Source organism: Monopterus albus, unplaced genomic scaffold (assembly GCF_001952655.1).
Source record: "Monopterus albus unplaced genomic scaffold, M_albus_1.0 scaffold16.1, whole genome shotgun sequence".
NCBI classification, from domain to species: Eukaryota; Metazoa; Chordata; class Actinopteri; order Synbranchiformes; family Synbranchidae; genus Monopterus; species Monopterus albus.
In genome coordinates this window covers 2,709,543-2,722,866 of record NW_018127896.1, presented here as the reverse complement: position 1 = coordinate 2,722,866, position 13,324 = coordinate 2,709,543, and the positions used below count along the sequence as shown (strand labels likewise).

Here is a 13,324-nt window from a genome sequence, read left to right as displayed (position 1 = left end):
TTTGCAAAGTAGGAAGGATCTCTAATCCTGTTAGGGGCTTTTAGTACAGTATTTAAATAAAGCTCAAAGCTTGAAATTAACCCTTAACCAACATTTAACCCTTAATATAATTTGCATTGATTGTTTGGGTTAATCTGGAATGTTTTTTACAGTATGGGGGCGAGCATCTGCATATTTTATTGTAATGACGATATAATCATTATTTGGTATAAATGAGCAAAACACTTGAATGACCACACAGACTTTTCTGAACTTTTATTGCTGTCATGGGATTGAAACAGTGCCAGTGCTTCAATCGTGCTTTTTAGAGGCTGCTATGGCTTCAGTTGTCCACCAGATGTCACCGTCACTGAAGTCTTGAAGCTTTGAATCGTTTTCAGCACAATTGTTAGGAAAGCCTCAGTGCTTCATGAGGCTTCACTTGCCCACCACTACAAACTGGTAATATAAATCATCAGTGAGGTGCACCTGAAATTTTGACTCCAAATATGTTACACTGGTGGGGTATGGATCACTATTAATTCAATGAAATTCTGAGTTTTCCACAGTACAAATGCTGATTAATGTAGAAAAAAATTTGCATTCAATTCTTACAATATGCAACACACAAATACTCAAGATACCTTGGAAAAAAATGACAACTTTATTACATATCATGTTTTATAAAATGAGGTGATGAGCATCAAATACAATGTAAAAGAAAAACTAAATTAGGTATGTTAGGTAATGTATTTATGTCAGTTTATGTGTGAATGTTTAGAATGGCCTCATGCGGGCGCTAAGGGGTGGGGCTCTGTTGGGTGGCGTAATAGCTATGTCCAAATAGTCTCCGATCTGGAAGCGTTGAGACTGCAACGTCATGGAATCATCTGCACCCTTCCTGCCAGATACAGTGCTGCCGATGTCTTTCAACCTTAAGGGGGGGAGGGACAGAGACGTTTTAGTATGCAGTGCACACTCCATACTCCATGTATCCAAGCAGCACCTCTGTAGTGTCATACCAACCTGTACACTTTCCCTCTAGGGTCAGGGTAGACAATGGCAAAGCTGAAATGGGTTCCCTTTTTTCTGGCTTCTGGATACACTTCCTTCACTAGGCTAGTCAGCTCCTTCAGAGTAGCATCCATCCTGGAACACACAGAAATAATCTGAATAATCAGATCTTAATTCTACATCCACATCATATAGTATCTCTATAAGATGCTTTATCCTCTAAACTTAAAATCTTAGTGAATACTGACATATACTGAGCAACAGAAATAGAGTGAAAGGTTTGTGATCTCACCATGTGTATATCTGCAGTTCACTGGAAGGAACGTTGCCGCGGGCAAATTCATCTACTCTGTGGTGTCGGCCACTATTGGTGGTGAACACTCGCAGCAGGAGAGGGCAAGTCTGCAGCAAAAATAACCATTGCACATGAGTATACAAGTAAAACTCTAGCCAAACGGTGCTATCGACGTCTCAAGCTAAGCAATGTAAAAAATAATTCATAGATGGCAACAAAGCATAACGTTAAAATGCCTTTTATTTATGATTAGCTAGCACGCTTCGGAGGCTACCATTTATATCCTTCTTATTTATTGGTAATCAACAAAAGGCCCGGTAACTTAAAAATAGAACACAGACGCGAATCTACATATACCACAAATAGCTTTTCGTCCTGACCATAGATCAGCCATTCTCCAAGCTGTTAGCATATAGGGCTAGCAAAACCTGCTTAACTTAGAGATCATACGGCAAACAAGCTAGGCCTGGGTCTGAGGACCTGAAAAAACCACGCTGCCTACCTTTTCTCGGTCAATGGGCTTCTCTGGTTCCTTCTTGATTTCTTCCTGTGTAATCCGCGATTCAAGAGCCATTTCTATGTCTCACTGATATAATAATACACTTAGTAGAGACTTAAAAACCTTGGATATTTTACCTACATCAATCAACGACACAGAAAGTAAGACAATTTCCGCTTCCGGTTATCCCTTCGTGGCTTTTGGAAATCAGCGCGGCTTTATCGCCCACTACTGTTCGGAGTATTTACGCTTCGTTTGAGTCACAGGCAAGCATCAACACTCCAAGTCCAGAGATCTTCCAACCCCAGGCTGCCCAAGCAGCCCGGAAGCAGCAAGACCCCGAACCAAGCATTGCTATACAATATTAATCCTTTCTGGGCTGTCGAACCGTGACGTCACCTGATAAGCAAGCCTTGCAGCTGCCATAACGTTTAGCCAAAACATGCGGAAAAGTCAAGGTGCGTGACTGTTGTTTTCGTGGTGTGTATCTAAACAATTGGACATAACCTTACACATTAAGACAAATATTAAGACTAGCATTACAGTTGACACTAACAGCAGTTTTCCTGTAACCTTGACGTGCCTGCAGGCTGAATAGTTAACAGCCCAAGCTAGTCACCCTGTCTGCGCTAAACATTCATAGACAACAGATCTCTAATCCATACCTATCTAACTAAGAAATAACCTAACAATAGTATCAGCTGTTGATTACAAGTGATTAATTATATCACTTGATAGAGGTATATTCTCCACTACAGCTCAATATGAACTATTATCAACCTATCGAACTATAATGGACGTCTTGCAGATGTTATGGAGGGGGGGCTTGGCTGACTGGCCCCACCTACAGAAGTGAGACATGCTATTCAGTTCCCCCCTCACTCATTACAGTGTGTTTGTCTAGTTTTCTTGGTAATATATAAGATACGTGTATGTTGTGCAGTGTGTGAATCCTGAAACTGGCCCCCTCTCTTCTCCTGCTGGCTGACTGACCAGGGATCAAGAGCTACTCTAACAATAAGTTCTGTTACCCCTCTCTTTCTCTTTCTCATCGTCTTCCTTCTCATTCACTTTGTTTGACCCCGACGAGCACCACCTCCCATCAGAATGGATGGCATGAAACAGTCCACAAGATTTTCACTCTTTGGTTTGTTTGTAAGGCATGTGCTGACTGAATGATCAAACAGTCCTGACACTGCTAACCATTCACTGATATGCATCAATAAGTGTCACTATAACTTCCACTGATGACTCCATTGGAATCACTAATGCCCTCTCTGTCCAACCTAGGAGGAGATCAGGAGACTCTATCTTTAATTCCCCACCAGAAAAGCTTCCTTTATTATTTATGGAAACTAGTAAAAATTTGTAATTAATTAATTAAGTTTAAAGATTCTACCAGTATACTGGTAAACAACTGTCTGCAAAGCTTTATACCAGATTATTTGCTCATCCCAGCATTGCTCAGTCTTGTTCAGAAGTTCATGTGAGTTCTGTGATAAATAAAAGAGCCATGTGTTTTAACCTTTTGTTAAAAAAAAGACATTAATGAAAATGTTAATTCTCCTCAGATTTTTACAGAGCTTTTACTGAACATTGTTACATACATTTTGTACCATACCTGTTTTCTGTCATGGTTAGCACTTTGGTTAACTAATTATAAAGTTAATTATCTACCTAGCTAGTTAACTACAACTGATAAAACCTACTGCTGGCATCAATAGTCGGTAGAAATTAGACTGACTTCTCTATTTAGCTATCTACCTATCTATCTATGTATCTATGTATTTATTTACTTTTGTCTGAAATCAAGACCCCATATTTAAATATTTGAGTGGTAAATGGGAGTAAATGGTAGGTGGGAGGTAACAGCGGTGCAGTGGGTAGAGCAGTTGTCTCCCAACCCTAAGGTTAAAGGTTCAAATCGCAGTGCCTGCACTCCACATGTGGAAGTAAACTGAGCCCCCCTGTTGCCCGTGATGGTGGCACATATGCAACCTGGGGCCCTCAGCTCCACACATCATTTTGTTAGTTTTCTTCTAAATCTGACACTGTTGATCACTGTCTAGTGTGCAGTTCTAGCACATTTCCTGATCAGACTGAGGCTCCCCAGAGGAGGAATCCTTTCCAGTTTGCACATTCCATAACCGTCTGATCCTAAATTTAAGTATATGTTATCTTAACATTGTACTACTTTACTAATGAATTATATTAAAACTGTAAGAGTAGGTAGTATTACAAAATATAATGAAAGGCAACAAAGAAGAGCCTTCAAGAAGTCAAAGCTGTATAACAATAATGAGGGGTATAATAGCCTCGATTATGTATACTTATTGATTGGTCAATTTGTTTCCAATGGCAACATTTCTTTACACTGATTGGTCAGTTTGTTATGAGCTGCTCTCACAACCTCCTGAGTGGAAGAAAAATGTTAACAACAATGGCATCCATCCAGCATTGACGTGGGAATGGGAGATTTAATCGCTGACAAATTCTGACCTGTCTGCCTCGGTTTGTCAGTGTTTAATCTTAATGTGTGTTATCCTGTCATTAATACAGTATGTTGTAGACTATATAGCTTTCAATACATCTGGTGTGGTCTGTAATACTGATAGTGTTTGCTGTTGATTGGCGAGAGATGTGTTTGTTATTTGAAAAATGTGATGAAGTATAAATGAAGTGAGCTAATGTATAGTATGTTTTTGTGGTGAGGACTGAGCAGTGGTAAGTTGAATCACTTACATTTGTACTTGTGATGGTGGTTTTGTTTTGTTTGCAAGACTAATGGGAGACTAACTCAAAAAGTAACAGCCTTAGAAAGTAATGTAACTCTATCTCTTGGAGCTACAATATCCACAAATGGGATAACCTCACAAAGTTTCACACTTCACCAGGAAACCAGACAAGAATGCCCACTCTCACCATCTCTATTCACCATTTTCTTTGGACCTCTAGCAGCAGCAATATGACAGAATAATAGCATCGAAGGAATACAAAGACACTAACTCACAACATAAAATTATACTCTATGCAGATGAATCATTATTATATTTGCATGACCCCTACGGTTCACTACAAGAAACTTTCTCCATTATTAACACATTCTCCAGGATTTCCAACTACACAATAAACTGGAAAAAAATCCAACATATTGCCACTCTCTGAAGATGCCTGGTATTCTGCAGCTCAAGACTGCCCCCTTCCACTTCACACTGGCAACATTAAATATTTAGGTATCAGTATTTCCCCCAGGCTATCAGAACCATTTAACCTCAACCAAAAGATTGGTCTAACCTCCCACTTTAACTCATGGCTGAAGTGTCTCTCCTGTCAAGGTCAGGGGCTGACCCCAAGCTGTTTCAGTCCCAACAATCAACTATTAACATAAACCGTGATGAACAGTGAAACAAAGAAAAGGTTTAATTTAAACATGACACAAGGATGCTGCTGTCCTGCTGCCCTAGACGACCTCACCCTGCTGTGATGCTCTACAGCTCCCCAAGTGGTGGCTTCATCTCATGCTGGTGTTTCGGGGCAGGGGCATCACCAATACACTCCTGTTCCTTTAGTGATTAACCCCCCCACCTTACACACACACACACACACACACAGAGACAAACACACCCACACTTTTTTCTTTTCTTTCTCTGTCCTGTAAATGTGTTATTATTCCTGTTGCTATAAAAAAATAGAAAATAATGTAATCCCAGGGATTTTGACTAAACACAAATCTCTCCAGGGAGTAAAAAGGCCTTGAATCCCTGCTAATGCTATCTCAACCTGTGGACTCTTGGAGGCTGCTGTGTACTCATCCATAATAGTCCAGTATGAGCAGTGGCAGTTTGTAAAATTTCTGTATATTGTAATACTGCATCTGAATATGGTCATGCTGTTAAATCCATTTTAATTTGAATTAAATAAAATAACCACATTTTTTAGACATCTTCTGAAAAGCTTTTGTTAGGCTGTATTTTGTTGATGAGAACAGCAAGAATTTTTATTGATTGTGTTGTGGCTCAGGTGGACAAGTAGTTCACTGTGAGCTGACGTGACTGCATGACTATCAAGTCTTTTATGTTTTATTTGGCTTCCTTGTTGCAGTAGGCTTTACACACTAGTAAAATCTTTAAATTGAGACCATTGTTGTAGAGCTTCACACTTGCATTTACACCTTTGACAGAGTGCGCATCTACACTTGATGCTTTTTCACTGTAATTATTGATAACTCAATATAAGGAGGGGACCCAGTGTCTGCTGTCCACAGACTTTCTCCATGTACAAAGTTGGGCTAAGGGTTCACTTTTAACCCACAGAGATGCATGTGGGCACTTGTGCTTACTGTAGCCACTGTATATTTTTGAGTCAGTGCAGCAAGTTGAAGGCAGACTCGTGGTCATGTCCTAAATGCAACAGTTACTGTATGTGTGGAAATATGGTACCTGCACTCCATGCACTCACTAACATGCATTTTCTTTTTATCGTTGTATTTCTTCTGATCTTTTCCCTCTTCAACTCTGTCAGGACATCACAGCCTCCTCTACTTTCAATGATTACTGAGACCTGTTATGTCAAGGTTTCTTTTTCTTTTGTAGTCTAGAAACATGTTCTGAACACGCTCGAAAGAGTGGAGATGACAGTGGACTTCCGGAAGAGACCCCCCACCTTACCCCCTCTCAGCATACTTGGTAGCATTGTATCAGCAGTAAAGTCCTACAAGTTCCTGGGCTCCACTATCTCCCAGCAACTGAAGTGGACGTCCAACATCAGGACCATCACCAAGAAGGCACAGCAGAGGATGTACTTCCTGTGCCAGCTCAGGAAGTTTGACCTGCCAGAGGAGCGAGCTGCTGATACAGTTCTACAGAGGAATCATTGAGTCTGTTCTCTGCACCTCCATCACTGTCGGGTTGGGCTCAGCAACCAAACAGGACAGGAACAGACTCCAGCGAACAGTCAGGTCTGCAGAAAAGATCATCAGTGCCAGCCTGCCCTCCATGGAGGACCTGTAAACCTCATGGGTCAAAAGGAGGGCGGAGAGGATCACTGCAGACCCCTCATACCCGGGACACAATCTGTTCAAACTCCTCCCCTCTGGACAGTGTTACAGGTCACTGTGCACCAAGACAACCAGGCACAGGGACAGTTTCTTCCCCCAGGCTGTCACTCTGATGAACACTTAACCCACGACAGTATGACTGGACAATAACCCTCAGTGCAATACCTGTAAATATACCTTCTACATATAGATCCGTCAAATGCATATAGATTGTGTCAACATAGTACTTCATTTTTATTCTTAATGCACACTCCTTTGGTTGATTGCACATTACTTTACTTTCTGTTCTCAGCCTTACATTGTTTACTTGTCCACTGCTGTCTTACATAAGGACATGTACATACGCATTGAGAGCTGCTGTACCAGAGTCAAATTCCTTGTGTGTCCAACACACCTGGCCAATAAAGCTGATTCTGATTCTGAAAAAGACACAGTTGATGTGTGGCTTAGTCAAAAAGTGCTGTTTCCTCATATAATTTATATGTATAAACATTTGGTTTATGTCTGTATTAAAATGTTACAGCAGCTTAGTTTATGTTAACAGTGAATCTCTCATTATTTCTGGTGTAATATGTTAATTTGTCCAGTAGGTCCTCTAGTGGACAAACTCGGACATTACTTGATGAATTCCCTCTGGATTTTGGTTGTCGTAGTTGTTCACTATCAGTTTCATATATGCAAACTGAAAATACAAAATCAGTGCTTATTCTTTTTTTAATGATGAAATCATAAATGTTTTCTGATAATAATAAATGACATTGACATAATGTCCACTGTGCAGTTTTCCATTTTTATTCACCAAACAATAGTCAAACTTTTTCCTCAGTCTTACATATTTAATTCTTTTTCTCCATTAAACATACACTTTGAATTCCATGCTGTCAGTCTGTTTGTAAACTAGGAATCTCTTCTTTTGCATGGATGAGTGTAGTGAAGTTAAAATTGACTCTATATTGATTGGAGAGCACTGATAAGCTTTTGTGTTCTCTCCTCCCTAATTCCTATTCCTCACATCCCATCATTGCTGGGGTGATATTCTTAGGAAAAGGGGCCATTCTGCTTGTAGCCAGTATCATAGGGCTCTGATAGTGGTAATACTTAGAGCCCTCGAACACATTAATTCCGTCTGGACCGCACAGAGCAGCATCAATGTTGCTCAAGGGCAAGGGCACCCCTTGGGTCACCACCCTTGGTGTGGCGGAAAGGTCGACGTCACGCATCGTCCGTCCTGATGGAAGAAATATTTGTAAAGATGTTTGTTAAAGAGCTTATGTTAATGATTTACAAAACGGCTGGCTTGAGGACAGAGGGGAATCTGGACTGTTTGTACAGATGGGTTTGTGTTAATATTACAAATAAACTCAACCCAAAAATTCACCAAAAATGAAATCTAAGCACCCAGTAACATTACCTTGGATTATATGAACTGTGTGTTCATTGGGACAGACAAAAGCAGCGTCCACGTGTCCTTCAATGCCAAGTTCCTCCTTCAGGGATTTAGGGTAGCCTTCAATCAGGGTATAGTGTACAATTTTCTTATAGATGTAAACCTTGTCATCCTGCAAGTGTTTAGCAGAACAGTTTTAACGTCAGCCCAGCTCAAAGGTTTGTAATGAATGCTGGAAACACTGGGATTGGTTACTTCAAGTTCTACCTTAATCAAGTACATTTTGTCAGCGAAGGAGAAGACAGCATCCACCCCGTTGGTCACCTCTTTCCATAACCTGATTATTGGGAAGGCGTGAAGGCCGTCACGATGGGTGTCCAGGCGCATGTATATAGGACCTGAGCAGAGTGAACTGTATTCTTAGTGACAGCTGTTGGAGTGTTGAATAGCCTCGCTGTTAGTCTTGTACTAGTCACACAATGTAGTCCACATTAGCTATTCCCTTTGTGTTATGCATTTGGAGAATGTTGTGGTTTGCATGAAGCTGTTGCCAGTAGGCACTTAGTTTAATATCTGGTGCCAATCCCAGCTGGCACTGGGTGAGAGGAGGGGTGCACACTGGACAGGTTGCCAGTCTATTACAGGGCTGACATGTAGACGTTGAACTATTTTTACCTTTACCTGAAAATAAATACGTTTTTCCTGCATCATCACTAGTGATGGCATCTAATTTGACCTCACTGCATTTAGGGGCTTGATAACCACCTCCGTGACCTGCAGTTAAATACAGAAGATGACACATTTATTGATTAGATCTGTTTTTCTTTCTTGTACAGAATGAAGTTGTTGTAAAATTGAACCTAATTCAAATTTTCTTTACTTGGTGAACTCACCAAAGTTGGCACACTTCATGAAGTAATTGCGGGCATCTTTTGGGTAGGTACCGCTCACCTCTCCAGTTACTGGGTTGAACCTGGTGAAATTGTGTCCATGGAAACAGTAGTAGTGCTCTGCCCAGCGTAAAACTGAGGTGCAGACAGGCAGGTGGGACCACGTCTTGTTCTTCACCGCCTTTGTGCCAATATCATAAACATGCACATCATGTCCTGTGGGAAGGAAGCATGTCTCATCAATCATCTCCACCACGTGCTCCTTCATTTACAGTAACTTAATTGCAATATATCACAGTTCATTTGATAGTAATTTATTCACATATGACTAAACTGTAATATAGATTGCTGGAGTTTCTAACAGGGATGCAAAATGTGTGGGCTGACAGGGGTCTGTGCTCAGCCCATTACTTTTCATACTGCTGACCCATGACTGTGTGCCAACCTACGGCACCAACCACATTGTCAAGTTTGTGGATGACACGATTGTAGTTGGCCTCATTACCCACAGTGATGAGGCCAATGACAGGAGTGAAGTGTGCCAACTGGTCCAGTGGTGTAAGGACAATAACCTCTCCCTCAGTGTGGGGAAGACTAAGGAGATTGTTGTGGACATCAGGAGAAAACCTCTAAAGCATCCCCCACTGAGTTGGACCCCATCCACCCCCCATCAGAGTCTTCAGGCCCACTCCACCAGACTTACAAACAGCTTCATCCACCAGGCTGTGAGGATGCTGAAAAGGGGGAACGCGGAGTGTGCTCCAACTATAGGGGGATCACACTTCTTAGCCTCCCTGGGAAAGTCTATGCCAGGGTACTGGAAAGAAGAATCCGGCCGATAGTCGAACCTCGGATTCAGGAGGAACAGTGTGGTTTTTGCCCTGGCCGTGGAACACTGGACCAGCTCTATACCCTCACTAGGGTGTTGGAGGGTTCATGGGAGTTCACCCACCCAGTCTACATGTGCTTTGTGGATCTGGAGAAGGTATTCAACCAGAGGGGTTTGCAGCCGAGTGTGAAGTGGCGGGGATGAGAATTAGCACCTCCAAATTTGAGGCTATGTTTCTCAATCAGAAAAAGGTGGATTGCCCTCTCCGGGTTGGGGGCGAGTTGCTCCCTCAAGTGGAGGAGTATAAGTATCTCGGGGTCTTGTTCACAAGTGAGGGAAAAATAGAGCGGCAGGTTGACAAACAGATCGGTGCGGCATCCGCAGTAATGCGGTCTCTGTATCGGTCTGTTGTGGTGAGGAAGGAGCTGAGTCATAAGGCGAAGCGTTCAATTTACCGGTCAATCTACGTTCCTACCCTCACCTATGGCCATGAACTTTCGATCATGACCAAAAGAATGAGATCATGGATACAAGCAGCAGAAATGAGTTTCCTTTGGAGAGTGGCTGGGCACACCCTTAGGGATAGGGTGCGGAGCTCAGTCACCCATGAGGAGCTCGGATTAGAGCCACTGCTCTTCTACATTGAGCGGAACCAGTCAAGGTGGCTTGGGCACCTGTTTAGGATGCCCCCTGGACGCCTCTCTGGGGAGGTATTCTGGGCATGTCCCTCCGGGAGAAGGCCTCAGGGCAGACCCAGGACACGTTGGAGAGACTATGTCTCCCAGCTGGCCTGAGAACGCCTTGGGGTTCCTCCTGAGGAGCTAGAGGAGGTGTGTGGGGAGAGGGAAGTCTGGGAGACTCTGCTCGGACTACTGCTCCCGTGACCCAGTCTCGGATAAAGTGGATGAAGATGGACAATAAAAATCTTTGTTTCTTTGTTCTTTCAATTAGTACAATTTAAAAAAAAACTAATTCTGATACTTTTTTGTTGGACTACCTGCTAGACATGCTATAGGCAATCTGTATTAGGACAATTCAGATAAGTCAAAGGCTTGCAAAGAATATTTTACCTCATTCTTTATTGCTTACTTTTAAACCACTTTAAAACCTTATGATAAAACTCCTGCTACAGGTAATTTTGTCCACAAGGGGTTATAATACTGAGATAATCTAATTTTTCCTTCACACACTGACATTTGTCAAGAGAAAAGGTAATCTCTATTTCATTGAATTATTTCTTCCATTGATTTTTCATGTTAATTTACAGCCAAATGACACTCTTTACTTATTAAGATGAGTATTTTTCATTGAATGCCAACATACCCTTGAAGAATAGAACCGAGTTGGTTGCACACTCTTCTTGGGGACACTCCACAGCGGCATCAAGATGAGAAGGAACTCCTGGGAACTCTTCTTGAATCGTTTTTGGATACCCGTTCTCTAGAGTGTCATTATCATACTTGAACACCTTGTCATTCTAGACATTACATCAGAAATGGTAGAGATCAGTAACAGATACGGCTCTTGATGACATTTTTTTAGAGAATCATATCACAAATTAAAACGTCTGAGATTATACCTGGAAGAAATAAGTGTGATCATGATCTTCTGGGTTTTCTTTGTTGTGCATGCGGAAGGCAGCATCAACATGGCCGACCAGATGGATGTCATCCAGCTCCTTGAAGAACTCATTGGAAAGATGAAGTGGACCGTGGAAGCCCTTCCATACATGGCCACCTTGGGATAAAAGATGATTGGAGTTTGATTACACTGCAATAAATATATGTTTAGTTTGGAAAAATATAAAACAAAATCTAAATATTCACATGAGAAAATGAAGTTTATCATTTTTTATTCAAAAATATTTTTGTCACTTTAATTAGAGACTTGGCTTCAATATAAAGAAATGTGATGCAATAAGGGTGTTGCCAAGACACCGACCTTTGAAGAATAAAGCGGTTCCCTTCGCGTCAAGAGTAATGGCATCAAACTCAATACCTTCACACCGGTCTGGCGCAGCAGCATGGGCAGCTCCATCTTTATTCCAAAGTTTGAATTACAGAGATAATTAAAATGTAGTTAAATACAGAAAATGTGTAATGTAAAACATGCATTCTTCAGCAAAATGTTTCCTTGAGATTACTTCTACTATATAAGACTATTATGGACAAAGTAATGAGAAAGCAAAGTTGGTATTTGAATATGTTTGTAAAAAACCCACCGACTGCTGATGAATGTTGATGGTTCCTGTTAATGATAGAAAAGAGCTTGTATTTCTTTGCAGAAAGACTCAGCAAAGCATCACATTAAGGTTCAATTATAAAAGTCAATGACATTAAGGTCACCATGACGTGGGACTTGTTTTTGTTCAATTGAGCCAACAGGTGAACTTAATGCACCAACACACAGTTATGAAATAATAAGACTTGTGCATTTCAACTGCACTGGTTAAACTAATAAAAGAGGATACAGAAAAATATGGGACGATCTTGATCAGTAGCAGGTTGTGGACAAAATAATAGGAATACCTTAATGCAACTGAGTACAAGAAACATATTTTTCATCTTCTCTTGCTGACCTACAGGCACATTGAGAGCCTCTGTACCTGGTATAATTTCTTTATGTGTTTAAATATACATGGCCAAATAAATGTGATTCTGATTCTGAAAAACGCAAAGTACAACCCTAAAAATTTAGCTTTTATATTAGTTTGCATTTTATTGTAAAGGCTTATTTTGTCTGCCCTCTGTATTTAGGGATGTTTAATTTTTACTTTATTGAAGAGCAGGAAATTTTGATGGAAACTGAAAGATAAACTTGAAACTACATTAATTATAGTTTGACTTGTAAGCCTTAATCCATCTGTGCTTATTTACAGATTTACAGATTTGGAAAATAGTCTTGAGTGATAATCCACATAATGTCAGTGAAGAATCAGGTCTAAACCTCCTGACTGGAATGATCTATTTTGAGTAATAATTGATTATAAGAAGGGAGTTCATTAATACTCACACAGGTGCTCCATTAGCGAGGCCAAGTGCTAAGCACAGAAGGAGAGTTTTGGTGAACAGCTCCATGGTGTGCGGTCCTGATGAAGTCCTCTGATGTGAAGCCTCACTGTGCAGCACAGCTGTAGCTGTGCAGGAGCTGGTCCCGCACTTTTATGTTGAAATATGTGCGTGGGTGGTCATGTTGGGACACTGCTGTATGTTTGCACAAATAGGGCTATGGAGCTTGAGTTTTTGCAAAATTAGGCTTTGACATGATCATTTACAATCATGTATTGCAATCTACGCATTGGGTGCTTATTGTTTTAAAATGTCAGTATTATATGCAGAACAACCTATGTGCTATTCTGTTGGTTAATGTCTCAAA

The 13,324-nt window shown here is 41.0% G+C and overlaps 2 protein-coding genes across 2 annotated transcripts; both read right to left on the bottom strand.

Moving 5' to 3' along the window:
- Positions 1–622: 622 nt before the first annotated feature.
- Positions 623–2,024, bottom strand: sap18 (Sin3A-associated protein). The gene is made up of 4 exons (XM_020592163.1): positions 1,791–2,024; positions 1,286–1,395; positions 1,006–1,128; positions 623–913 (listed from the first exon to the last, which is right to left on the bottom strand). Exons 1-4 carry the CDS (start codon positions 1,860–1,862, stop codon positions 757–759), a joined length of 462 nt encoding a protein of 153 aa, XP_020447819.1. The 5' UTR covers positions 1,863–2,024; the 3' UTR covers positions 623–756.
- Positions 2,025–7,844: 5,820 nt separating this feature from the next.
- Positions 7,845–13,050, bottom strand: hpxb (hemopexin b). Its single transcript, XM_020592167.1, has 10 exons — positions 12,962–13,050; positions 12,171–12,196; positions 11,891–11,986; positions 11,529–11,686; positions 11,273–11,426; positions 9,124–9,336; positions 8,912–9,004; positions 8,498–8,628; positions 8,255–8,402; positions 7,845–8,071 (listed from the first exon to the last, which is right to left on the bottom strand). Exons 1-10 carry the CDS (start codon positions 13,024–13,026, stop codon positions 7,845–7,847), a joined length of 1,311 nt encoding a protein of 436 aa, XP_020447823.1. The 5' UTR covers positions 13,027–13,050.
- Positions 13,051–13,324: the final 274 nt, after the last annotated feature.

Bases quoted from the DNA above. Each gene is read 5' to 3' on its own strand.
- sap18 (XM_020592163.1), bottom strand. From the start codon at position 1,862: ATGGCTCTTGAATCGCGGATTACACAGGAAGAAATCAAGAAGGAACCA. The intron at 1,129-1,285 runs GTGAGATCACAA...TGTGTGTTCCAG, and splicing joins GAACTGCAGATATACACATG to GATGGATGCTACTCTGAAGG. The intron at 914-1,005 runs GTTGGTATGACA...CCCCCCCTTAAG, and splicing joins CCTAGAGGGAAAGTGTACAG to GTTGAAAGACATCGGCAGCA.
- hpxb (XM_020592167.1), bottom strand. From the start codon at position 13,026: ATGGAGCTGTTCACCAAAACTCTCCTTCTGTGCTTAGCACTTGGCCTC. The intron at 9,005-9,123 runs GTGAGTTCACCA...ATTTAACTGCAG, and splicing joins CATGAAGTGTGCCAACTTTG to GTCACGGAGGTGGTTATCAA. The intron at 8,629-8,911 runs GTAAAGGTAAAA...CACTCTGCTCAG, and splicing joins AAAAACGTATTTATTTTCAG to GTCCTATATACATGCGCCTG.